The sequence below is a fragment of the Electrophorus electricus genome, chromosome 9 (assembly GCF_013358815.1).
Source record: "Electrophorus electricus isolate fEleEle1 chromosome 9, fEleEle1.pri, whole genome shotgun sequence".
In the NCBI taxonomy this organism is placed as follows: Eukaryota; Metazoa; Chordata; class Actinopteri; order Gymnotiformes; family Gymnotidae; genus Electrophorus; species Electrophorus electricus.
In genome coordinates this window covers 17,969,494-17,997,049 of record NC_049543.1, presented here as the reverse complement: position 1 = coordinate 17,997,049, position 27,556 = coordinate 17,969,494, and the positions used below count along the sequence as shown (strand labels likewise).

General features: G+C 40.3%; 1 protein-coding gene across 6 annotated transcripts; it reads left to right on the top strand.

Moving 5' to 3' along the window:
- Positions 1 to 1,073: 1,073 nt before the first annotated feature.
- On the top strand, positions 1,074 to 27,556 carry arhgef40 (Rho guanine nucleotide exchange factor (GEF) 40). 6 transcript variants are annotated; one of them, XM_027022872.2, is made up of 27 exons: positions 1,074 to 1,278; positions 6,253 to 6,342; positions 6,433 to 6,540; positions 8,392 to 8,677; positions 8,869 to 10,195; positions 10,667 to 10,926; positions 11,048 to 11,245; positions 11,330 to 11,444; positions 11,857 to 11,950; positions 12,111 to 12,197; positions 12,335 to 12,451; positions 13,302 to 13,400; positions 16,402 to 16,553; positions 16,772 to 16,910; positions 17,066 to 17,185; positions 17,305 to 17,496; positions 19,136 to 19,609; positions 20,191 to 20,564; positions 20,832 to 21,081; positions 21,639 to 21,728; positions 23,456 to 23,662; positions 23,879 to 24,064; positions 24,464 to 24,644; positions 26,115 to 26,225; positions 26,557 to 26,666; positions 27,026 to 27,074; positions 27,216 to 27,556. In XM_027022872.2, the coding sequence occupies exons 1-26, from the start codon at positions 1,276 to 1,278 to the stop codon at positions 27,050 to 27,052; spliced, it is 5,397 nt and encodes a 1,798-aa protein (XP_026878673.2). In that variant the 5' UTR covers positions 1,074 to 1,275; the 3' UTR covers positions 27,053 to 27,074; positions 27,216 to 27,556. The 6 variants fall into 6 exon arrangements, with proteins under 6 accessions (XP_026878673.2, XP_026878670.2, XP_026878674.2 ...); XM_027022869.2 differs by having other exon boundaries at positions 20,808 to 21,081; XM_027022873.2 differs by having other exon boundaries at positions 12,329 to 12,451; positions 19,235 to 19,609; positions 20,808 to 21,081.

The window sequence follows — 27,556 nt, the reverse complement described above, 5'->3', positions numbered from 1 at the left end:
AGTATATTCTCTACCAGCTGAACAACATTACTGAAGCATCTCATCCTCAGCAGCACCAAATTCACATGTAGTGCATAGATATCTTAGCTCTGCAATATAATGGTCAGTAGTGTCACCTAAGTGCCAATTAAGTAATACTCTTTGACATAATGACTTTGATCATGCTTAAGGCAAATTCATGTATTAATTTCAAATCTGTACTCTTATGTTGACTATATTATGCCATATAATATTGAGATGCAACAACTGAATATGTTCTCAATAATTTAAAACGGTATGCACATAAATATATATGTTTACCTAAATCTAAACAGTCGATCAAATTTGCTTCTTCAAACTTTGCTATTTCGCAGGCACTTTTTTAGTTCAGAGATTTAGATACTTTAATTATATTGCGAACACCAGATGTCGCTATTACACATTTTTTGTTTCATATTTTTATAACGATCAGAACAGGTAGATATTTTTACATTATTTAAATTATTAATTAATCTTAATTAATGTCATTAATTAATCAGGTTTAGTAGGGGTGATTGACCCGAGAAATCACCAAACTGTGTTGGACTACAGCCTTCCTGTTGTGGACAAACATATTGTAAGTGAGGGTTTGTTAAAGTATAGACATTATCTGGGGGTTATGTTCGCGCGCGCACGTGTGGGTTTTATCCTTCTTTGCTATAATAAAACCATGACACAAAGGCATAATTATTTGTATTTTATGGACAAAATACAGATTTGGGGGGAAAACCTAAACTACCCCCACGTAGCTGCTGGAGATAATGTTAGGGTTCAATTTAATAATTTTAGCTGCGGTAATAAAAAGTTGAAACCCCACGTTTAGATAAAATATAAGTGTATTTGTCTCTGTGTGTGTTTCTGTGTGTACGTGTGAAGGAAATATGTTACGCAGATGAGCAGTCCATTTTTCAGTGTTTATACATTTATCCTGTCCAGGGAGAAATACTGGAAAGGTTGAGTGGAGTGGCGGTTGCGAGAGGGACTGTAGCGTTCCTTTTAGGGAGGGGCTGAGATCAGCGACAAGGAAAAAATGCTTCACCCGTGGCGCTCTTAAGAAGTAGCGGTCAGTGAAGCGCGGCAAAGAAGAGCACTGTCGATATAATGCCTCCTAACAATCTCAGGCTGTCTCTTTTCATTAAAATATTGGGCAGACTGACGTTGACAAGATCGGTTGACATGCATGACTAGACTGTGGATATTCGAGTGAACTGACGAGAGAAACAGTAATGTAGGCAGAAGCGACGGACGAACTAAATCATGGTAAGTTCCCCCCGGTTATGCCGTATTCAGCAGTTTCCTGTCCACGATGAACACATTCGAGCGACTATGGGGTTTTGTATTTTAAAATATAACAATTTCTATAACAGTCTTGTTTCAGCATTTTACTGTATGCTACTTTTCCCCCAAACATGTGCTTCCATTAAACCGTATTAAGGGGCATCTGATAAACTGACTCTGCTTCCTGTTCTTATCCTCTGAAATTTATTTTTCGACTTCTTATACGGTTTTAGGTGAGGGTTGGGTTCGGGAATTCCCCCTGTCACTAGCGCAGATTCCGACCGAGAGATTCTACAATGCATTGATGCAATAAACTGACAGAGAAAGAAGTGGGTTTTGTTTGTTTGTTTGTTTGTTTTTAATTAAGGGGCGATAACTTGACGAGGTATTCAGTACTTTTATTTTTTTGTTTATTTATTTTTCTGATTGCTTTTTCATAGGTTAGCCATACTAAATGTGCAAACATTTGAACATTTTTGGTGTAGCGATGGTCTGTTTTCGCAGTTAAGCTATATTTGAGTTACGCGTGTAGTTACATTTTAGCAAACTTAACGATTCCCAAACCAACTCGTTCTAGCAAAATGTAAATGTGATCCCCCCCCCATTCCGTATTAGTAAAATAAATTAAAAAATAAAATAAATACGTGTCTGAAAGCTAAGCTTTTGAAACAACATCTCAGCACAAAGAAAAAATAAATAGTAATAAACAGTAGAAAGTTCAGGCAAGAAACAGAACACTAAGCATGTCAACGTTTCTGCCAGGATCTGATGAGAAGGGAGGAAAAACAGGATGGTTTTATGGTCTAAGGATATTAGGCAGGCTATAGTATGCTGGATTGTTGTGCAGGCACTTACATCGGTGAACACACTAAACCAAACCATTCACACAAACACACAGGTGCAGTTTTAATCATAAGAACTAATAAACATAGGAAGAACAATTGGGATAAAAATTGAGAGAAAAACTGCAGGCTTTTGCATTAAGAGAGAAACTAAGCCCTTTATAATGATGAAGCCAGTGTTTGGTGTGTGGGACAGGGTGGAGTAATTTGGCAGAGTGAGGGCAAGTGGGTGGGAGGGAGGGAGGGAGGGAGAGGCCTGCTTTATTTAGGGAGACTTGGAGACTTGGTGGTTGGGGTGATGTTGCATTTTCCACATTGGAAAGGAAGAAAGAGAGGGGAGGGATGGGAAAGAGACTGTGTGTGTGTGTGTGTGTGTGTGTGTGTGTGTGTGTGTGTGTGTGAGAGAGAGAGACAGAATGGGAAAGTGAGGGAATGAAAAGAGAGAGAGAGAGAGAGAGAGAGATGAAAAACCCCTACACAGACAGTAGGTGTCAGTTTATGTGCATGTATATCTGCAAGCACACACCACATATGCACAACATAAATGGTGTTTCTTAAATCTGCAGTTGCACAAAGGACTATGTAACACATGCCTTCTCATGCTGCAGGACTGCAAAAAGCAAATGGCTTTATTGGTTACTGCTACATCTATTTGTACTTGTATTTTTTTATGAGAAAAAGAGATGTAAAGAAAAAGGCTCATGGAAAGGCTCAAGGTTCTGTAGGGACCTGTTGGGTGTGGGAAAAACAGGATGAATCAAAATGGGGGAGCATCTTGTCAATGCTTCAGCATTCTCCCATTCTTTTGGCATGGTTTCTTTATTGCTTTCCCTCTCCTGCATCTGTTTTCTATCATACTGTTCCTTAATATCTTCCCCTCTCTCTAATTGTTGGGTCTATCTCTCTCTCTCTCTCTCTTTCTCTCTCTCTCTCTCTCTCTCTTTTTCTATACTCTCTACTTTGAGGAGGTTCAGATCCTCATGTTGGAAATGGCCAGTTTTCAGGCTGGAAAGAGAGGAAGTTAAACAGAAGAGACATGTACCCATCGCCCTCATAAAACCTCCTGTACATAGACATCTTACTGGACACAGTCTGCAACAAACACACACAGCTGTGCAGGGTGTATTTTTTGTCAGCAATTGAATTCCCTGGCACATGTCAGGCCATAAAGCAAATAAAAATGTCAATATTTCCTATAATATTGGGAGCCACAGGTCCTTTCAAAGTCAGCCAATCCTTTATCAAGATATTATTTGATGCAAGACTTAAGTAATGATCTTGTAGTATTTCAGTATGCTCTCGAATAATCAAGTCAAGTAAAAAGTGCTATATAAATAAATTTGACAACAGATGTTGTCATAAAGCAGCTTTACAAATGTCCGTGTCCAAGCCCCCAGTGAGCAAGTCAAGGGTGACAATGGCAAGGAAAAACTCCCTAGAGCATGAGGAAGAAACCTTGAGAGGACCTAAGACTCAAAGAGGGACCCATTCTCCTCTGCTTGGATGATGAATTATGATGACATTGAGAGAGTCCTGCATAAGGCGACCAGGCAAGATGTCAAAAGAGAATGAATCTTCCAACCTGTCACCTGAATTGAAACTACCCAGTTAATGGTTTGCAAAGAAGTAATTCTCTTACACAAACTTCAGATTTAGAAATGTCTGTGTGTAATAAAACAAATGTGAAAACTAGCATGGAAGCTAGCATGTGGATAAGAGCATCTGCTAAATGCTGTAAATGTAAATATGGATTTCACATTTTGCAACTACAGGACATATTGACATTATTTGAAAATGTGTTAATATACACAGTGAAATATGGGACCTTCCTGGGTTGATATAGAACATCTGGCCACTCTCTTCCACCAGCTACCACTGCTCGCTAGTCCACTCTAGTCCACACTACCACTTGCCCTATTAAAACAGTTGTTTTGACCCATGAGCAGGCATGTCAAAAGTCATAAGTGATGACATGTCAAGCTCAGCTCAGGGCAAACCTTTAGTTCTGTTCACACTTAGCACCAAAAAGTGCAGTATTAGTAGCATACCTGAAACAGAAGACTCCTATTTACCTCAAAGGTCATATCCAGGCTGGTGGCCTGAATTCATCTCAGAAGGCAGACAGCAATCAGTGCATATGCTTTTACTTTTTAGCTGTGTGTCTACAAAGAGCAGATCAGAACAATATAATAGTCAAGCTAACAAAACGTAAAGAAGCACCGTGACTATGCAAAAGCAACCACATTATTCTCTTTTGGACATGTCAAAAGAGTTAAATTTTATTGTAATGAACCAGTATTTCAGTAATGACAGTTATTTAACATTGTGCGTAGAGATTTGGACCACATAATAACTACAGGCTTTCCTCTTTAGCACATTTGCAGATCAGGTACTTTTTAATGGAAGACATCAAACTGTTTCAGAAAATATTACCTGATTTCCGATCAGATTTCTGATATGAATCACTGTTAGACTCTGGTCAAACAGACGGTGATTCAAAGAAACCCTGAGCTGTCTGGTTCAGTGTGTATCTTGATTTTGTTGTTTGGGCTGCCATGTGCTTGTAGTAACACATGTACCCAGAAGACCTTTATGAAGTGATTAATTAACTGGGATCTTTAAAACAGCAAAGGTGTTTAACCAAAGGAGCAAGTGAGTAAGTTTCAGACTGCAGTTTCCTCTCTGCAGTGTACTGATCTTTGATTTACCAAGTTGAGACACATATCCACAATGGCAAAAAGTGTCATTTCATAACATGATATTATTTTTGATGCTCTTCTTTAAAAAAATAGCCTCAGTGTAAAAATTATGTATAGCAACTATTAAGATTAATTTCCTGCATTCACATGTTATTGCAGGTGTACTAAATTATGAGTAAGAGTAAGAGTTTTCGCAGACCTGGCCTCAGACCTATAAAAATCAAGAATTAAATCACATGCTGTTGTGCATTACTAAGTCAAACTAGTTTCAGTTTAAGTTGTCATAAATTGCACAGGGTCAAAAGACTCTCCTTTTGACAAAATCCAGTTGGGCATTGAAACTTTGCAAAGCCAATAGTGTGCCTTTCCAAGCAGCTCAGGACTGGCTTTTATTCTTACATACACCTTTTAGATTGGTCTTGGGGGGAAAAATACATCCTGGTAGAAACATTAGGAAATGACAAAGGAAAAAGGCAAAAATGCGAAAGGACAAACATGGTAAAAACAAAACAAAGCAAAAGCTGAGCCTCCTTTTCTCTTTCAGCCTGCTTTCCACACTCCACAGTCCTCCCCATTATCCTTACATCTTCTTCTATCTTCCATCTCCCTTAACTTTCTTTCCTGCCAATTTCCCCTAAAGTTTGTTTTTCTTTTCTCTCATTCCTGTCTTCCCACTCGTTTTTGGCCTTTCATAAAAACCCTGTCCTGGCGCATTTTCCCCGAGTCATCCCTCACTTTTTTCCACCCCCACCCTTTTTGGTACCTATCCACTATAACTTCTTGAGAACTCTACAGTTTATAAGGAAATGTTGCAGTTACTTTCAGATGATATTGAGGGTGATGCAAGACATGAGAGAGAAGGGACATTGAGATGGGAGGAATGACGAGATGAGAGGAGGAGTGTGAGAAGTGATGGAAGTAGCAAGAAGTTAAAATTTTGAAAGAGGGAAAAATCAGGAAAAAGGGTAAAAGTCATGGTCAGTGGCTATGGCAACAGTACTGCTAAATTAAAGAGTGTGATTTGCATGCAAAATGCTGTGCAGCCTTTTTTCTGTGTTATCTACATGCTTCATGAGGGAGAGGGTTCACAGGTTTGTGTACATGATCTAGTCTGACTGTTTATTCTGAGGAGGAAGTTTACAGGTCAGTATAACTTCTGAAAAGGTCTTAACCGCCGTTTGACCTGCAGAAAGTGTTTGACAGTCCTTGGAATGCTCAACAGGAAGTTGTGTCTCAGAATTTAAGTGGAACAAACTCTCAACATTTCTGCAAATGTCTCTCCTCTCCCTTTTTTCTCTCGTCTTCATTTCAATGGTTTCTGTGGGTATGTTTATGTAATGTTGCTGTTCTGATTGTTTAGATAAACTTCAGTCAGTATATGATGTTTTTACCTTGTTTTTCTCTGTCTGTTGGAGGGTTCGGAGGCGGTGGAGGACTGTGTGCAGGGGGCACTCTCCTCCCTTTATCCGCCGTTTGAGAGTACTGCTCCTCCTCTCCTCTCCCAGGTCAGTGCCTTTCTTTCTCTCACCTCACCTGTTAGCTTTGCTTGTAGAATGTAAATAGTTGTGAGTGTGTGTGTGTGTGTGTGTTTTCAGGTCTTCTCTGTCATAGAGTCTACCTATCAGCATGACAGTTTGAGGTACCTGCTGGATTTCTTTATCCCAGCCAAACACCTACTACACAGACTTCAGCAACATGCCTGTGTAAGTGTTCATTCTCATGTGCTCACTCAGTCTCTCACTTGATCACATTCACCCACTTGGTGATCCTTCCCTTTTTCACCCTGGACTCTCTCCCTTCTCTGTTTTTATGTTCATGACGATATGGTGACTTACTCCTTCCTTCACTTGCGAACTTGCTCTACTTTCCCCATAGTAACATTTAAGCAGAAAGCCTTTCTCGAACAGGCACTTAATGAAGCATATGCATTCATGTTTACTCACAGATATTTACACATGCACATATTCCTTCACATGCCCTACCACACACACCGCTGTACTTACAATGTCTGTCTGTATTCCTCATTCATTCCTACACCACAACTCTCTCACACACTTTCTTATATAAACACATCCATATACACAGGCGCGCACACACACACAGATTCTCAGCCGGCTCTGTTTTCTTTGTTGCTGTGAGGAACTGGCTGGGACGAAATCTGTGCTGTGAGTCATGACTATAATTCTTACCATATGTGCATGTGACAGAGAAAGAAAGCAAGGGAGAGAGGAGGGGGGTGAAGAAATGGGGGCCCTGGCTACTACTCGTGGGAGAAAGAAAAGAAGAAAGAGAAAGGGAGCAAGAAAAGGAGAGAGAGTGAAGTCTGTGGTTATAGAGGATTGATTGAGAAATGGGGGAGGGACACAGGCACATTGAGAAAGAGGGACAGAGTGTAGAGCGGACAGAACAAGGGGCCGTTTTAATGACGAAACAAAGGGGTGTGTACAAGAGATGGACGAAATTGGTTTGAGGGGGTCGTATAAAGTAATTAAAGATGTGAAACATTTTTATTTATACTGAATATATTTTTGTATCTCACAAAATGACTATAAATGACAAAGAGAAGTGTAGAGACAGAAAAAAGGAAAGGCAGAGAGAGAGAGAGAGAGAGAGAGAGAGAGAGAGAGAGTAAAGCTGTATGGTATAATTCGGGCTAATTTGAGCTGTTTCAATTAAAAGAAAGAAGAGAGGAGAGAGGGGAAATGTAATTGGACAATAGAACTTGACTGATTAAAAACAGTACACAGAGAATCCAGCTTAGGAGCTCAGGACAAGACTCTTGAGGTAAGAAACAGCTCTCTCACAGAAGCTAAACAGGCAGGGAAAATGTGGAACCTATGGACCTATGACCCAAAAGCTCATAGGTTTGATCCCAGTGGAAGCTTCAGTTGTTTTGTGTTTGAGTAAGTTTCCTTAAGGGCACTGTGTCTGTAGGTGGTCATAGCAAGCTTTACTACAGTTGATGGAGCCAATTGGATAGAAACAGTTAAAGATGTGCAAAATGGCTTCAGAGCGTTTGATGTAATTCACTGATGCTGATAATTGCTTTGTTATGCAGTTTAGGGAGAAGTTTAATGAATACCTTTCCACAGCTTCAAAGACTTCCAAGAGTGAATACTACCTGACCTTTGTAACTAACTAGGTTAGACATGTTCATTTGATGTACTAGCTATAATAGTACATTAGCTAGTTTTGGGTTAGTTAACTTGACTCTTAGCCCCTGAAAATAAAGTGGTGAAGTAAAGAAACAGATTTCCAAAACTGGAGGATGTATGTTTGAAGCAAGATAAGAACAAGCTTCTTTGGGCTCAGCCAGAATGACTATTCTTTGAAGTATGTCCCTTAGAGTGTTATATTCCTTGGCTCACAGAATTTATTCACTTTTTTCACTACTTTTTTGCTGTTATGGCAGATTTAGAGCAATACAAAAAGCAGTGTGGTGCATGTAAATTATGGCTGGTACATTTAATGTTACAGTGTAATTTTTCTTTTATTACAGTGCAGTCATTCAGTTTTTCTTTTTTTCTGTTTTTCTGTGTCTCTCTCTCTCTAAGTCTCAGTATTTGGGCTGTCTTTTCTTGCACTCTGGTTGGCCACTGTGCTTGGGAGAGAAGGTTGTGGTTCAGCTCGCTACTCTTGACTGGAGGCTCTTGGGCAGCACGGACTTCTATCTACAGGTGGTGCCATTCTCCACACGTTGTCCCCGTCTGGCTCTAAAGTGCCTTGCTCCAGGTGGACGAAACATTCAGGAGGTCTTGGTGCCAGAGTCTCAGCACTCTCTAGTGTTCACAGCTGAGTGGCTGCACTGCATAAACAAAGAACGTGGCTGCAAAAGAGAAGGTGAGAACAAAGAGTAAAGGCAAATATTATCTTCATGTTAATGTAGATTATCTTCATGTTAAGGTAGAATTAGGAGCAAAATCTACCTTAAAAATCTACTTTACATATATGGTGTAACAAGCTTAAAATTTGCAAAGGTCAGCTACTCTTAAGTTGTTTTATATACTGTTCTGTTAATCTGTTTTCTCTAGGAGGTTGTGGTTTAGACACCTGTCTGGTGAGTACATCTGATGGTGTGGTCCGTCTGCCATGGGATGAGGTGGTGTACCCAAAACTTCTCCATAACCCCTCTGACCCTCTGTCAAGCCTGGAGTGTCCCTCTTCAGAACCCCCTGGCCCTGACTACCTCTCCCCAAATACAAGAGGACTTGGGCTGGGCAGGGTGTCTTCTTCAGGAGAGCTCGACTCCTTGTCCTGGGACGAAGAGGATGACCTTCCTCCGGATGGGGATGAGGCTGAATCTGGGTCTATGTCTGGGCACCTGAGGCGGGCCAGTGAGAACCAGCCAGGAGCTGATAGTTCTGGAGACTATGTGGAGCTCTTGGAGCCTCGGGGGGGTCCGGACGGTGGCACAGACCCCAGGCAGCGGTATCTTGAAATGCACGGGATCTGCAAGACTAAAACGCTGCCATTGTGCCGCCGCACCAAGGCCATCCGGCTGCGGAGGGGGAAGGCCTGGGGTTGTGGCAGGATTGAGCCAAGGGGGCGAACCGGGAGTCTGGGCAGGAAGGAAAGCTGCAGCAGTGGGAAGGACGGAGCTGGTTCTTGCAGGGGCTCGGTTAACTTAAAACCCCTGCCTCAGGTCATCAACCTGGCCCGAGAGAGGCAGCTATGCCACGGCTTGGATGAAGGTGGTGGAGGTCTAGCAAGCCAGGAAAGCAGAGGACTTTATTTGAAGGGTGCTGCTAATGAGAGGCGGCCTGGTGTGGGAAAGGAGAGGGAGGGTCCTGGAAGCACACTGCCCTGGAGTGAGAGTCATAAAGGGAGGCTCTCTAATTATATGTGTTCTTCTATATCTAAGAATATCAATGAAATAGACACATACACAGCTGGCAAACCTGCAATGGATCAATCAAATCAAGATCAAGGTCTCCACTTGGACTATGGTTTTCAAGATGGTAGTTCATTGATTGGCACTTTAGATAGGGAGGATAAAGCTAGAAGAAAATTTAGTAGTGCATTCAGTGCTGCAGATAATACAGGGACCAGAGTGACGGATAAAGCAAATTCAGACTCTGGCCAATATTTGCCTAACAGATCTGAAACAAAGTTAAATCCCCCTCAGGACTTATCTCAGAAGAGGGAGTTAGACACCCTCTGTAATGTTCACAGCACAACCAAAGAGTCAGGAAACTCCAAAGACCAAAAGCGAATCCATAATGCACACCAGAATCCAGAAAAGACCCTTTCTCAATCGGGTACTGGCAGCGTCACTGGTGAAAGGCATGCTGGGAAGTTGGAGCAATGTCTGTGTCCCAGGGGAAAGGAAGTCAAAGCAGGAGGATTTCGAGCACCCAGGTATAACATCTCCAGAGGTGGGTAGAGTAGGCAAAAAAGTATTTTCCCTTAGAAAATAAACGTTAAGTAATCAGTTGTGTCACACTAAATGCCACAGAGTAAATTAGCAAACAGTAGAAAATAAAAATGAGTAAACAAAACAAAATATCAAATGCCAAAGTAAAATGGCCAACTACATGCATGTTACTCATTATTACCCACTTCTGAACATAACAAACTAGATCACCCAAAACACACACAACCACAGTCCTCACAACAGTCAAGTTTTAGGCATCCCTTTGCTAACTTCTAAGTTGTACTGTAGCTAAGTAATACCAAATGTATCTTTCCTAATTCATTACACTAATGATGTTTGTTGTGTTTGATAAAGTTTCCTTTTGATCGTATTGGCAAATTAGCAAGCAATTAGGTTGCGTACATATTAAATTTCACATAAATATTTAATGCTTTATTTTTTAAATTTGCTAATAGAAGGAAGAGGAAAGTTAAAGGGGCCAAAGGGAGGGGCAAATCTGGTGCCCATGGCAACCATAAAGGCAAGGGAGCCTTCAGTTCATCAAAGGGCCAGAACAAAGCAAGCGAGTTGGCCATCACTTCTGTTTCATCAGCTAAATCGTCTCTCTCTAAGCACAGCCATTCTCAAGAGCTTAATAGACCATCAAAGGTGGAAACAGATTGTGTGTTAATCAGTGGGAATGAACCAGAACGTCTGTCTGCTGACAGAAGTGGAGGTTTGTTTAAACTATAGTGTAATACTTTGAAATGTGTCATATCTTCACACAGTATTCTATATGTGTTATATATGGCTTCCTCTCCATGGTTGTAAAGTGTCTTGTTTTGTTGATTTGTCAGCTGAGAAACCAGAAGGTCAATCAGAAAACTTCCCTGATTCAAAGACTCAGTCAGGCTCATCTTTACCTGACCATGCTTCAAAAGAGATGATATCATCAGCACCTTCTGACCAATCAAATGGACAATCTCCTAAAGCTCCTCCTCTGCTTGGGGATTTAGATGTTGATCTCCTCCAATCTGGAAAATTCATATTGACAGGTAAGTCTGGTTGGGTAAAGAATGTGGTCTAGTTTGAGCTTGCAAAGATTTAAATCTTATGTCTCCATCTTCATCTTTCTAAAGGTACTGTGGACAGACTTGGGCGATCATTGGTTATTACAGAAGCACACACCTCTGAAGAAGGTTACCATGTCAATGACTTAGTGCAACTACTGTCATGTTATTACAGCCTCACCAGGTAACATACTCTACCAATGGTGTTTAAAAGAAATAAAAAGATTACCAATGCAAACATTGATAATGATGAATGAAAGCTAGTATCAGCATTATGCTAATTACATATATATAAAACTGATAACTGATCCCCACTAGCTGTTCCACAAATGCTACATTGGCAGGTTTGGCTAAAGAATTTCTTTAAGACAGCAACAACAAACATTATCTTTTGTTATATTTTTTAGCAACCTTGTACAGTCTTCAGAGCAGAATGTGTTCTCACACAACATGTCACATCCATGAGTTAAAATGATTTTATATATAATAGGGCAGTTCCTGTGGGATGAATTAAATCTGTCCAGAAATGGGCATTGGGCCATGACCCTAGCCTACCAATCGGTGCAGTCATTTTTTATATTATTTCTGAACAACAGACCTGTAACTCGGGAGAAAGGCTTGACTGTGCTGGTGGACAGTAGGCAGGCTCCTCTTTCGGATCTCTGCAGTTCTGCCCTACGGTTATTCAAGGTGACACTGTCTGTGTGTGTGTGTGTGTGTGTGTGTGTGTGTGTGTGTGTGTGTGTGTGTGTGTACATATGACAATATTAGCTAAGGAAAGTGTTATTATGTATATGAAATTTTCCACTCAGTTCCTCTGTATTTGGGTTTGTGCATGTATGTTTTTTAGCTTCAGGTACCAGCTGGTCTTCACTCTGTTTTGATTCTTACAAAGGAAGAGCAAGAGTCGACACCTCCAAGTCTGGATGGGATAGAGGTGCATACCCTCACATAATAATAGAGCATAATTATATTACATATTACACACAAGCAAACAAATTAATTAACCAATGAAATGTATAATAGAACCATGAAATAATACAGTAAACCCTTTCCCATTCACTGAAGTCTCAGGTACATTTAGTGAAAGGTACTGGTGTCCTTCAGCAGTATGTGGACAGGCATCAGTTGACCAAAGAACTGGATGGAGACTTCGAGCACTCGCATACTGATTGGCTTGGTTTCAGGCTGGTAAGAGATCCTGTATTTTTTTTTACAATAACTGTATATTGTATAGTTATAATGCACTTTCATTTAATTTTAAAATAAATCAGTGAATATAAAGGTGCTCAAACAAGTCTTAACAAGCCAGCAACATTTCTTTAGAAATGAACAACCGGTCATGTAATTTTTCACTGTGAAAGATAGTCCCTTATTCTAACGACCCTGGAAAGTCATAACTCTCTATGTCTATTTGTTGCCCAATGGCTGTACTAAAAAGAGCATACTTTTTGCTCTTCTATTACTTTTACTGAAGAACTGAAACTATTGTGTAAATTTAGCATCCAAAAGAGACATTGTACTTAGTAACTGAATTTAGCTGCATCAGTAAAAACAAAAAACATCAAACAAAAAAACCCTGCCAGTAAACGTAAATGCTCCTATTCCTACATTAAGTTTAACCCGATAGCAGTAAACCACATTGGGTCTGTTCGAAATAGCTGACTACGTACTACTTGCATACGGATTGGACCCCAAATCAGTATGTCATATGCAATATGCAAAGAAAAAACATTTTTCCAAGATGCCTGGATGATGTACTACTTCTGCCAAATATTCCAGTACCTGACCAGAGCTATCATCAAAGTGTACTGCATCCTATTATGCAATAGTTGCGGAAAATATTTCCCAAGTGCACAGAATATTCATACGTTCACATGACCTTGTAGTATTATTTTCATAAGCTGCATACTGGATACTGCATACTACTACAGTGGCCAGTATCCAGTATGCAGTATATACAGAGTGCAGTATGCAGTATACAGTATGTAGTAGGCTATTTCAAACAGAGCTATATTCTTGATCTCCTCTTCTGTTATAGAGCCTGGAGCAGCTGCGAGAAAGATGTGAGAGTGCCCTCCATCTGCTGGGAGAAGCACTGCAGTCTATGGACACAGAGCCACTTCCTGACTGCATTAAGGTAATGTAGTAATAAACCACTGTATTGTAGTAATAAACCACTGTTACCTATAGAGCTGCAAGCACTGGTTCCCAGGGTTCAAGTTTGCTGCTAGTAGCGCAAGATTTGCAATTACTAAAATAGCAATAAATTACTGTTATAGCACTAAATAGTTACATTGAATCCTATTGACTCATGATCCATGATGTGAACAATTATGTGAAATCTGGTTATGACTAGACTAAACATTTTTTTCAGTATAGGTCAAAATAGCAATGAATCAATATGCCTGATTACTTTCAGAATTTAGAAACATATGTAGTTGCAAGGAATTCTGTCCTGAAGAGTTTTTTTATTGTGTTACTGTTGTGTTTTTTTTAATCTCAAACAAAACAAGAGATTTTTTACTTTTAACTTTAAACTTTTTTCTGTTTACATTTTACATTGTAAATCCCATAACCAGCAGGTAATTCATGCTAGATTTGGTTTGCCTTTTTTTTGCATTCCAAAAGTTTGCATTTTTTAAAAATAATTATTTAGTTTGTGATTCAAAAGTTTACTATGAGCAATTTTGAGGCAACCAGGAGAAAAGCCTAGGACTAATTTTAATATGTTGTTTCCAAATAGTGAAGCAGTCTGAAAAACCTGTAAGGTTTATAAAAGCACTTCTTTTGGAAAAGGTGTCTGTCTCACAGAGATAATTTTATCTCGGTGTCATGTGAAGTTAGATGCAGATGTACATGTGTTTGAAAATGGAGTAGTGCCACTCAGTTTCATGTGAAATTACAGTATGTCACAGGAAATTCACAGAGGAAGTGCACCAAATTTAAAATGTATCTCATTATTTCGATGTATTGGTGGGTTTCCTGCATGTTATATTTCTCCCATGTCTATAAAGGTTCATGACAACCTGTTAAAATGTTCATGTCGGAGCTGGATATGCAAGATATAGGCAGTGTAAGATACACCCCTGGTTTTGATTGGCATCTGGTAGCTATATAGTGTTGAAATAGCCTTTTCTTGATCATTAAAGTTCAGTCAATTGTAAAACTCTGTAGGACTGATTTGTGCAGGTTGGGTAAAAGCTCTGAGCCTAGTGTGCACTCACAAATGTACATGATTTTACATAAAGTGCAAATTCTTAAGATTTCAAAACCTAAATTAGCCATGTGGTTCTTGAGGCCTTTTTGAAGATGAAGACTTGAAAACATGTAACCAAGAGAAAAACATAATTTTGTCTGTATAACATTATTGTGGGCCTGGGCAGTGGGAGGATTACTACCTATTGACTTTGTTTCATGGAGGTAGGACTTTTGAATTGGTCTTTTTAGGGAAAATGAGTATTAAATATACTTACAAAGCACAATGTAAAGTTTTCAAGTAAGTTGGGAAGTAGATGGAGAGCTAGGCTTATGGTATTTCGACACTGTGCTTGCCTGAGTAAGGCTGGACTAGAAGTGAATGCTAGTATTAGACAAACTAACACAGCGACAAGGGAAAAAATGGCTTATAATGTGTAAATACGTGACTGTTTAAGGCCTAATAAGAGATGATAGAATGAAGCATCCAATATTTGAGATTTTGATTTACCCAATTTTAGGTATTTAGGATTAGGAAATAATCTGCCCTATAGCAACTCCAAGGACCGATCAGCACATTTACATTTACACTTACATTTATGGCATTCAGCAGATGCTCTTATCCAGAGTGACTTACAAAAGTGCTTTGTCATTCACTCATAGAATACATCCTAGCCAGGAGAGTAGGTTAGAGTCCAGTATACTAATGAAGTAGAATACTGTAGAAATACAGTAGGTATCAGTGCTGTTGCCTAGAAGTACAAAATACATAAACTCCATCTTAGATAATGATAAGTGCTATAAACAATAATTACTAGAGTTTGTTAGTCAACATCAATGTAATAAACAATACCCTACAATAAGTACAGTTAGTCAACATAGAAGCAGGGTCAGTGGCCATTTAAATTTTCCACAAATAGTCTTCAGTCTGTGTTTCAAGACTGCAAGGGACTCTGCTGTCTGGACAGCAAGCAGAAGTTCATTCCACCATCTAGGAGCCAGGACAGAAAATAGTCTTGATGCTTGTCTTCTATGAGACTTGAAGCATGGTATTTCAAGACAAGCTGTACTTGAGGTTCGAAGTGCTCAAGATACAGATTGGGCTTTGACCATTGACATCATGTATGGAGGGGCTGGTCCATTTTTGGCTTTGTAGGCAAGCATCAAGTTTTTAAATCTGATGCGTGCAGCTACTGGGAGCCAATAAAGGGAGTGCAGCAGTAACATGTGTGAACTTTGGAAGATTGAAGATCAGTCGTGCTACTGCATTCTGGACAAGTTGTAGACGTCTGATGGCTCTTAGAGGAAGACCAGCAAGTAGCGAGTTGCAGTAGTCTAGCTTTGAGATCACAAGAGACTGCACAAGTACCTGGGTAGATTCCTTTGAGAGAAAGGGCCAAATACTTTGCATGTTAAAAAGGAGAAATCTGCAAAACCAAGTTAGATTAGATGAGTTGAGAACAACAACTGGTTTTCCATAGTTATGCCCAGGCTATGGGCAGCTTCAGAGGGTGATACCAGGGAGTTTCCGAAGGAATCTCTGAGGTCATGGTAAGGGTTGGGGGTACCTGGGATGTATAGAAGCTCGGTTTTACTAGGGTTGAGCTTAAAGGACACTTTTCTGAGTAGTGGTAACCATTTGTCAAGTATAGTATAAGTATAAGTATAAGTACAAGTATAAAGGGAAGTGGCATTTGGACAGTAGAAATTAGAAATATAACAATAAAAAGCTGAGCAACCAGGTTTGTTGTAAAATAACAATATTAACAAAAACAGGAGGGTTTACAAGCATTTAGACCCCATAAAATGTGCTAGGCAGACATACCTTTGCCTATAAATCAGTTTCCGCAATTGTGTAACTGTTAGAATATACTTAATAGGGGAGTTTTTAAACTGCAGTTTCTCTGTTTAGCAAAAAATAGCATTTCTCTCTTTACTCCCAGGCTATACCACTCAGTGTTGACAAACACAAGCAGCTGATGACAAATGTTCTGGCTGACCAACGTCTCACAGAGCTACAAAGGAGGGGTGGGGCTTGGCTGGCTGGACTGGCTAGTGGGACATCCGGACTGGCTCAAAGGTCACCAGACTGCAGGTAGCCATAGAAACTAACTAAATAACTGTAAACTGTAAACACAGTTGGATTAATTAGGCGGTTTGATTTTTCCATCCTAATCCATGGTGAATCATTTGTGCGAGCGCAAATAAGCATTCTGTATTTCGAACAAACACTTTGGATATCAGAGTTTTTTCATTTCATTATTTGTAACCTTTCGGTGTCATTTTATATATTTGGGTACTTCATATTTTTAGGGCTGCCTTGGCTGCAACCTCTGACCTTTATGACAGTGTTGATGATGCCCTCCATCGATTGGTGCGTGTTTCTAACCAGAAAGGTCATGACCTTGAATCACTTGGTAGACTGGCAGCACTAGTGGCTAAACTGGATAAGGTAATCAAAATGAGGGAAATAAATATTTGTACTGTTTTTTCATCTTATATCTTATATCATTAATTTTATATGTGTGGGTCGGTGTGCACTTATGTACGCCATTGCAAAACCATTAAACAGACTGCAAATCTCTCCTCCTCTCTCTCCTCCCTCAGTGTGAGCAAGACATAGAGAGTGTGCAGGAGCAGCTGGAGGAATATAAGGATCCTCCTCTCTCCCTCAGCCGCCTTTCACTCAAACAGCAAAAGTTCAAGAGCTTTAGGGAGTCTGCCATGGTGAGTGTGCATCTGTGATTTAGTCTAATATTATGTGTAATTATGTCTAATGAGATTATAGACATTTTGCTGCTGTTAATTTTGTATTCATGTGCACTTACTTGTTTGTGTGGTTGAAGGAACTTCATAGTGAGACTCTAGTGGTGCTGGGAGAAGTTGAGAGCTGGTCCGAGCTTGAATGGGAGGGGCTGGGGGTGGTCCTTAACCGACTCCCTCCAATTAGAGAGAAAGTGAGAGACATGTCACACTGTCTGTCTGACTGCTGGACACAACTGGACAACACTCAGAGACTTCTGTCCACTCTTACGGAGGTATTACATGCTCATACAGTGCCTCCAAGTAGTATTCAACCCCCTGCAGATTTTGCAGGTTTACACATTTAGAGTTAACTTAGCATTGTACTGTGTACTGTAGATGGGCCTGGACATGTGAAATGCACTGCAGCAAAAAAGAATGTTATTTCTTTGTTATTTCTCTGTTTATTTTTTTATTTTTATTTTTTTTTACAATTTTGCAAAGTTCACCAGATGGTCAATTATTATTCAACCCCTCAAACCACCAGAATTCTGTTTGGTTCCCTCAAGTATTAAGAAGTAATTGAAGTATTAAGAACAATGAGCTTCATATGCTTGGATTAATTTTCTGTTTTTTCCCACCTTTTCTGACTATAAAAGCCCCTCCCCAAACAAGTGAACAGCACTCATACATGGTCAAAATGGGAAAGACAAAGGAGCATTCAGAGACAAAATTGTGGAGGGTCACAAGGCTGGCAAGGGGTACAAAACTCTTTCCAAGGAATTGGGCCTACCTGTCTCTACCGTTGAGAGCATAATTTGGAAGTGGAAGGCTTATGGAACAACTGTTAATCTTCCATGGCCTGGACAGCCTTTCAAAGTTTCCTCCCGTGCTGAGGCCAGGCTTGTCCGAACAGTCAAGGCTGACCCAAGGATAACAAGGAGGGCACTCCGGGAAGATCTCATGGTGGTGGGGCCATTGGTTTCAATAATTAAAATAAGTAACATACTCCACCGCGATGGTCTCCATTCCAGGCGAGCCCGTAAGGTTCCTTTACTTTGAAAGCGTCATGTCAAGGCCCATCTAAAGTTTGATCATGATCACTTGGAGGACTCTGAGGCAGACTGGTTCAAGGTTCTCTGGTCTGATGAGGCCAAGATCAAGGTCTTTGGTGCCAACCACATCCGGGGCGTTTGGCGAGAGGATGGCACTACATACGACCCCAAGAATACCATCCCTACAGTCAAGCATGGTGGTGGCAACATCATGCTGTGAGGCTGCTTCTCAGCCAAGGGGCCCGGCCATCTGGTCCACATCCACAGGAAGATGCAGCCTACCTGGAGATTTTGGCCAAAAACCTCCGCTCCTCCATCATGGATCTTAAGACAGGTCGTCATTTCATCTTCCAACAGGAAAACAACCCCAAGCACATGGCCAAGAAAACCAAAGCCTGGTTTAAGAGGGAAAAGATGTTGCTGTGGCCTAGTCAGTCTCCTGACCTTAACCCAATTGAAAACTTGTGGAAGGAGATCAAGATCAAAGTCAACAAAAGATGCTCTAAGAACCTAGACAACTTAGAGAAGATCTGCATGCAGGAGTGAGCCAAGAGACCTGTGCCGGCCTGATCAGGTCTTATAAAAAACGATTAATAGCTGTAATTGCAAACAAGGGTTATTCCACAAAATATTAAACCTAGGGTTTGAATAATAATTGACCCTAATTTTTATGTTTAAAGTGTATTCTAATTTACTTTTTGTTTGTAATTTTTAGGCAATCAATTTTACTCTTATTCACAGTTTGAAGACTCTAAATTATTTGCAACTTTTTGAATTTGGAAAATCTGCAGGGGGTTGAATACTACTTGGAGGTACTGTATATGACAAGCACCCACTCCTGTGCAAACACGTGCCTTTCTAATGTTTCCTCTTCTTACAGGCCTCCCAGTGGTGTGATGTGGTCTCCTCTTCATCTCCGCTCTCCTCCCCTTCTTCTCCTCTCTCCTCCCTCCCACCCATCCCACCATCCCGTTTCCAGGATGCACGGGCCCTGGCTCTTGAGCTGGGTGGTGGGGCCCTGCTAGACCTCTGGGCTCAGACCCTGGAGCGCTACCAGCGGACGCTTTCCCAATTTAAGAGCCGTGTGCTACAGGGCCAAGAGCCTGGCACAGGGGCACCCAGGACCCCCAGGACCCCCAGCTCGTGGGAGCTGGAGGGAGAGGGGGATGGAGATTGGGGTGGTGGAGGTTCAGGGGACGGAGGGCTACAGTCCTGGGGCTCGCTGGCATCACTCTTTCGGCCACAGAACTGTTCCACGCTAAAGATCGGAGACGACAAGAAAAAGGAGGGCGCAGGCGGGAGTGCTGGTGGAGGAAAATTCCTGCACAACCTGCTCAACCCAAGCAAGAAGAGTGTGAGTTCTACGTGTGTGTGTGTGTTGTTTTCACCTGTAGTTAAGAATGCATCTTACACTAAAATAAGATGCTTTAGGTTGATATATGCATATATCATTTCATTTAATACATTTCTGGGTGATGGGTATGATGGTGTATAAAAGAATACATAAAGCTTTTTGAAGCTTTTTAATAAGTCGACACAAAGTGTTTTTATGTTGATTTGGTGATTTAAAATTAATTTAGTCAGATCAAATAGTAAACACAGGGTACAACACAGACAAGATTATCTAAACAGCACTGGTGATTCCAATTTGATTTAACATCATGATAAAAGTTATGATAAGTAAACTAGAACCTACAGCACAAACTCCAGTCCTAGAAAGCCATAATCCAGTAGTTAAACTACTAAATCTGACAATAAACTTTGATTAAGTAGTAAAGTTTGATTAGTTGAATCAGATGTGTATAAGACAGGAGCACACCAAACTTCTGGATTCTCATCCTTGAAACCAGAAATGACACCCCTGACCCACTGTGTAAGTACCGGTTTCTTACGAATATTGTTGAAATAACATCTTCCCTTTCCCCCCTGTTGTAGCCCACTGATCTCCCTCCTAAACCCCCTCGCAAGCGACATCCCAGCTTCGACCTCCAGGCCCTACTGGCACCACGGCGCACCGCCGTGGCAGCACCCAAACCAGCGGAGCCTTTGCCAGTCCCTGTGAGCAACTCTTCCCCGCTGCCCTGGCTGGGAAGGAAGGCTCTGACTGAGTCAGCACTTGCTGCAGGGACAGCAGCGGCCGTGCCGGGATGGAGGGACAGCGCAGGAGGCAAATGTGGCGTTTTAATCCGGGGGGTGGAGGTCAGCAGCAAAGAGGTGGCAGATCACACTGGGCTCTCCAGGCAGCACGTGCTGCTTGGCCGGACCGACCGGGATGCACCGGGGGAGAGGCCCGGAACTACTGCACAGAGGTAAGTGGTGTGAAAGTGGGTACGGTCAGAGTATGGAGACTTATGGAGACTTAAAATCTCTTAAACTCTAGCATTTATTGTTTTAGTTATTAGGGCTTATTATTCAATTGCTATTATGAAGTGAAGTGTTAGGCTTAAAACTAAAATGAAATGTATGTAAATACAAGATTGAAGAATGAGTACTTATAGTATAAAGGGCTATAGGTGAACCTAGGAGGGAAACTGGAACTAACAGATCTACAGTTTATCTCCCTCTGTCTCTTTCAGCAAGTTGTACCTGCAGTGGTGCAGGCTGGTGAGCTCTGAGAGAGAGTATGTAGCATTACTGAAGGGTGTAGAAGAAACCTATATCCCTCTACTGGACAGCCCAGAAGCACCAACCTCTTTACGAGGAAAAGCCGACTCCCTCTTCTCAAACTGGAGCAGTCTCACTGCCTTCCACTCACAGTTACTCCTACCCACCATAGAGGGTGCTCTCTCTCAGACGCTGCATCAGACCAACTGCTTCAGTAAATACGTAAGTTTTTTTTGTTTGTTTTTGTACTTGGGCATTCTGGGTATGAATTGTTGAGAACATGAGTATCAACATGCAGCCAGTTGTTAGAGCAAGCACAGAGGATGTACCAGCCTGACAGATAAGAATGTCCTAATACTTCATATTATTACAGTTTATTATTACAGTCATAATATAGTTAAGGATATCTGAATTAAGACATTGTAACATTCATAAAGTTAAGTCATATAATTAGTGAACTTGCTAGTAAAAGTAAGGATCATTACATGAGTTGATTAATGAGGATGTGTACTATTTGACGTTATGAGGTAAGAGTTGAGAACTATGAATGGTACATTGTTACATATTACATATCGTTACAGTCTATCAGTCTTTTAAAATTGAAATAAATATATTTTATTCCCTCTCTTTCTCTGTCCGTCTCACACACACACACACACACACACACACACACACACACAATAAATCAATCAATCAATCAATCAATCAATCAATCAATCAATCAATCAATCAATCACTCACTCACTCACTCACTCACTTGGACACGCACTAAATCTCAGAGAGAGCAGTTCATGCAATATTCCCACTACATCCGGATGAAGCCAGAGCTGGACTCCCCGCTGGTCAGTCAAGCTGCCGACATCTTCAAGGTGAGCTCCATAACTCTCCAAATATTGAAAGAAGCCAAATTCAACTCTCATGTCATGGAAAACGCAGCTGCAAGGAGTTAAACTGCCACCACATGTCCTGTAATATGACTAATGAAGTGGATGGCCACTGTGGATTCTTGGCTGCCTATGGATTCTACTGCTGTGGCAATACCTGTTGTGTCCACAAGGTGGCAAAAGAAAAATGTTGAGCGCATAGAGATACAAGGTAGAAGAGGTATTTTTATCCATCATCAATTGTGTTTTTGCAAATTAGTGAGATGATGTCCACCATTTACCATCAATTTATTCAAATTTATATAATGTGAGGTGCAAATGAAAATGCTCAAAAAGCCTCTTGCATTGAATTAGTGCTTAGGCAATGCATCACATCAGTAACAGTCCAGTGGCCTCTATTAGAAAGCACTGAATATCACAAATAAATGTGACTGCATAAATGCAGTCATGTAAATGCACTAAGACATAATTCATTTTAAATGACAGATATACAAACAATACCATCTAATAAAACCATTTAGATTCACAGTTAGAGACTATGTTGCATGTCCTGTCATGTACATTTTGGGTTAGCCAACTACTCCAGCTCTTTATCAGTGCTTAGTTTCCAAACAAAGGATTGTTGTCGGCTGCATATTTTTGAGTGGCAGTCAACTGTCATCAGTTACACTGATGCTTATTAAAACTCCAAAGCTCTAACTCCGCTGTGCTAAATACACTACTAGTGCCACACTCACTGCTATGTTGACATATATATACCATGACAGTGTCACTGTATAATATTAAGAATAATAATATAATATCTGGTCAACTGTATATTATAAGCGAATATTGACCTTAGTGAATACTGAGATAAATTAGATAGTTGACAGATGACAGATTATTAAAATTTATAACATTTAGATATTTATAAAATTCAAATAAAATGAAAATAAAATGCACCTAATAAAATATTTCCTAAGATTACTTAATAGCACATCCAATCAATGTAGGTAGGTATTTATAATAAAGGGTGGAATAATAAGAAACATTTCATCTGCACTATTCAGTTGTTCATTATTAATGCAATATTGGCCTTTGCAATACTGACACAAGGCTGCAATATGCAAATAAGGCTTCTAACCAATCGCAGAATTTACCTACAGTTTTTTTTTTCCTGACCTGTCTCATAGGTTCCAGAGTGTTTTCAGTTGCTGTTTTAAATCATGGCACATGTTCCAGTGAATGTAATATAATGTTGATCAAAATAATGCAGACCTTAGCTATTACACTTTAAGGGTTTTGCAGGCTATTGCAATTACAATGTATTGCAATATAATTGCATTATAATATTTTTGTCCATACCCCACAGCCATATTAGTGATCAACCACACCAGTGTATGCTTTTGAACCATTTACACCTGATGAAAAAGAACCCTGCATTCTTATTGCTTGCCCAGTATTCCATTAAAACATGCAGGCTCACATTAGGATGAAGATGCATCCACTAGTTTACAATTCTGCCAGGACTTCAATGTCATTTTATATATACACAAGTGTGAATTTGGATATACTGTTGAGATCTTTTTAACTTTTAGCAGCACTTTCAAATTTCTGCTTTGATTTCCTCCTTGTGGAATTCTTCACAATTGTTAGTCCTTCTTTCTCTCTCTCTCTCTCTCTCTCTCTCTCTCTCTCTCTCTCTCTCTCTCTCTCTCTCTGCCCCTCTCTAGGCAAAGCAGTCCTGCTCTCCTGCTCTGTCTGCTGTGACCTTTCCTCAGTGTCTGGTAGCTCCTACTCAGAGGCTGCAGCACTATTGCGAGATCCTTGAGGAACTGGGAGGGCTATACCCCACCCCTGACTCCGCCCTCTCTATTCTCAGATACGCCCAGCGCTATGGAGAGGCCCTGCGGGCCAGCGACCTCATCATGGGCTGTCCGGTGAGAAAACAAATACACATGGTGGATAAGTGATTATAGGCGTGTATGATTTAGAGTGGGTGTTGGAACACTGATAGGCTAACAAATAAACTGCCCCCCGGTGGTCAGTAAAACGAATGTCATATTTAGTTCTCTGCCATATTACAGTTTTATGAGTAAGTATGTTTGCGAAGGCTAAAAACACTGAAGTCCAGTGTGTGAATTTGTGTATCTCAGGTACCTGTGGCAGAACGGGGGGAGTTGGTACGACAGGGTGAGCTGTGTGTCTGTGTGTGCGCCGGCGGCCGCAGAAAAAAGACGGGCATGAGAAGTGTGTTCCTCTACCAGCATTACGTCATTTTCACCAAACACAAAACTCCTAGTCCTGGACGCAGTGCATACAGTTTCAAACACTGCATAAAGGTGCATCTCACTCATTCACACAGTATGCATGTACACATTTGCAATATATATGGATGTATTACACAAAAAGAAACACATTCATAATGTTACAAATACTCTTTGCAGGTGTTTTCTATTGAGCTATTATTAAAGTACCTAAATATTGCTCTTTTGCACCTGAATCAAACTTGATTTAATTATCAATTATTTTGTCAATTATTTAGTTTTTCAAATAAAATTTACTTTCTGAAAATGTTTTTGCTCTTTGGGCCAACCAAAATGCTCTCACAATTCTCATACTGAATTCATGTTTTCATGTTCTCTTTATTGCCCTCATAAAGAAAGTAAAACAAAGTACATACAAAACCCACATGAACACAAATTGCCACATTCAAACTCATCCTCTCTGGCATACTTCAGACAGGAGAGATGGGTCTGACCCAAAATGTGGGCAAGGAGGGCCTCAGGTTTGAGGTGTGGGTGAGACAGGCATCTCGCACCAAAGACTGTCTCACTCTCCAGACCTCCACTTCGGAGGAGAGAGAAGCTTGGACCCATGACATTGCCCAGCTCCTGTGGACACACGCCATTCATAACACAGGTAAGGTTCAGCGCTCTAACATTTTACACCTCATCTTAACTACTGAAGGAATTAATGTGTGTAAAGACCTTTCATTCTTGACCATCTTTAACAACCAAAATATCTTTGTAACACTGAGTGTAAATTTGCGTGTGTGAGCATGTGTGTGTGTGCGCGACTGTGTGCGTGTGTTGTGTGTTAGTCACTTAGTAAAGTGCAACGTTTTCTGTTTTACTGTTACAGAAAACATTAATAGAGTTAATAATTATATTAATAATTTGAAAAACCAACAACTCTACAAATTTGATCACTTTGCTGCCCTTGCAACGAAAAACCATTTATCAGCCTTTTCCCCTTTTTGTTTAACTGGGCATTTTAGTTTTTGATTTTGTACATCCTTTACATTAAAATTGTATTCAATTGCTAAATATGCTTTATTTACACTTACTTTACTTCATTCATGTGGGCATTTAAAAATAAAACTTACAGTAATGCTTTATTTATTGTAGAATGCAGAAGAACGGTATATGGACATGTATAGTTTCTCTTTGCAAGGGCTCAGTTAATTGAGTGCATATTCCTTTAATTAAGATGTGCTTAAATAATGATAGCTTTCCATTATTGACCTAGTTAAATATGTGTAATTAAGAGAGAAATAAAAAGAGTTTAATTACAGTAACATTAGTAGGTATGTTGCTGTTGTGTTGAGACTGATGGGGGTGGATGGATGGATGTTTTGCCTATACTGGTAAAAAAGTGAAGTACCTGTATAGCATCCCTTTAGTCAGAATTATAAAGCCTTGCATTAACTAACTGCTGGAGAAGTGCTTCTTGTGATGGGTTTTGTACCTCGCAAGCACATTCTCAAGTGAAACGTAAAAGTCTTAATTCTTCAAGATCCCTGTGTAAAAGTGGCTACCTAGCAATGTCTTCATATTTTTTACTGTAATTTAAAGAGGTGTAGTGAAAATATCCACAGGTTAGATTTCGCACGATTAAGTCATAAGGATCTTTCTTTCTTTTTTTCTCAAGCCAGTCCATAGCCAAATGCCCGTCATGTCGTTTCTCCTTACCACATGATCTGCTGCCCACGCAACATCATTCACCAGTAGAATGAGCAGCAAGCGCTGTCAATGTGACAGGCACTCTTGCTTGGCCGGGAAATCACTGTGTAGTTTACAGAAGAACTCTACTTTCCTGTCCCAGTTCTAGTCTTGTTGGCTTCTGGCCAAAAATGGCACTGGCAATGCTAGGAAACAATCTCAAGTTCAGAAACAGAAAACCGCTCTGCGCTGTAGCTGCAGTGCCTTGTGGATACAAGCTACAACGTGACTATAAGCTTTAAGTACACTGACGTAAGAAGTAGTGCTGGTTACGGGTAACAGTTAGGAGAGCTGTTGTCCATGTAGAATGGGTGAGTCCAGAGGTACGTACATGATGAACTGCTGCTGTTTATTTTGAGTATCTTTGTGCCTGTGTTTGTGTCTGAAGAGTTGTGTCTGAAGGAGTCTCTGTGTATGGGAGTGTCCAGCAAGCTTCTACTGGATGTGACAGGAGCTCACATATCTGACCTGGACTCAAGCTTCAGTCTTAATGACAGAGGTAAATTACACACACTCACTTGTGTGTCTGTGCACATACTACGCACACACACACACACACACACACACACACAAAAAACAACAACAACAAACAAACAAGTGCACTTTCCAAAAAATGCATGCACACATTTATATTAGTGTACTCACAAGGACATGACTACACATTTAATATTATACTTTATTGTTAGTTCTAGTGCTGTGTGATGTACACATTGTCCACTTTTACTGTCTATTGATATTGCCACATGCTTTTTTAGGAATTTAGAAAAGCATTATCCATACATATATGACAAGATTTTTCTCACTAAAATGAAAACAATTCTCTCTCTCAGTTCAGAGTAGCTGTTCAGATTCCTCCTCACTGGGCAGCCAGAAAGAAGGAGGTTCTCCTGCCACTGCACGAGACCCAAAGAAAAACTCAGTTCAAACCAGTTCCACAACGGTAACAGTTACAAAACATACTCAATGGTCCCTGCAACCAACAAATACACTCACCTAACATCACACATGAACTTTTACATATTGATTAAAAGAAAAAATAAGAACTTTGTAACCTGTAACAGACACAAATGCCCTTAAATTATAGTATTTAACAAGTATAGGAACATTAATGCTAAGTGTATAAGGACTACAGAGCTTCGCAGTTTTATGGATAAACAAGGCTGCATGAGTTTTAAAGCAAATGAAGCAATACTTGTCTAGCCCTTTGACAACTCTCTGTCTATGTGGCTCTCTCATAGACACAAAATTTGTTTACATGACTTCTTTTGTTTATTTATTATTTGTTTTGTATTTGCTCAGAACTCATTGCTATCCACCTCCATCTGAACTTCTCATCTCAACCTTAAACGTTAGTCCTTTCCCTCATAAACCTTATCAGTCATTTGTTTTACCTTCAAGCGCTACCTTAACTATTTATAGCATTTAAAAACACAACTAGGCCTTTTGTAAAATTATTGAACCCTTTTCTCTTTTTCCTCCCTTTGAATAGAAATGAAAGCATTCAATGGATATTCACTTGACTGAGAAAACTGGACAAACTCTGCACCAAAAGAGACTGGAAGATGACTCTATACAGCACGATAAATTATATCAAGGTTTGGAATCTGTGGCACATTCCACAGAGTATGCCATTTCGGCTTTGCCTGTTCCAGTTGCTCTCTGAGGGTAACTGATTTCTAGACTGTGTAGCATGATTCTCATTTTTGCACACTGCTGGCTTCAGTGCATTGGCTACTTAAAGTTGTGTCTGCTCCAGGAATTACTCTCATAGGTCTGAAGTGGTCCAAAGCAAAACTTTAAACAAGGCTTTCAATTGTTTTTGCTCTACTA

Bases quoted from the DNA above. Each gene is read 5' to 3' on its own strand.
- arhgef40 (XM_027022868.2), top strand. The intron at 23,663-23,878 runs GTGAGAAAACAA...TGTGTATCTCAG, and splicing joins ACCTCATCATGGGCTGTCCG to GTACCTGTGGCAGAACGGGG. The intron at 24,645-26,114 runs GTAAGGTTCAGC...TTGTGTCTGAAG, and splicing joins ACACGCCATTCATAACACAG to AGTTGTGTCTGAAGGAGTCT.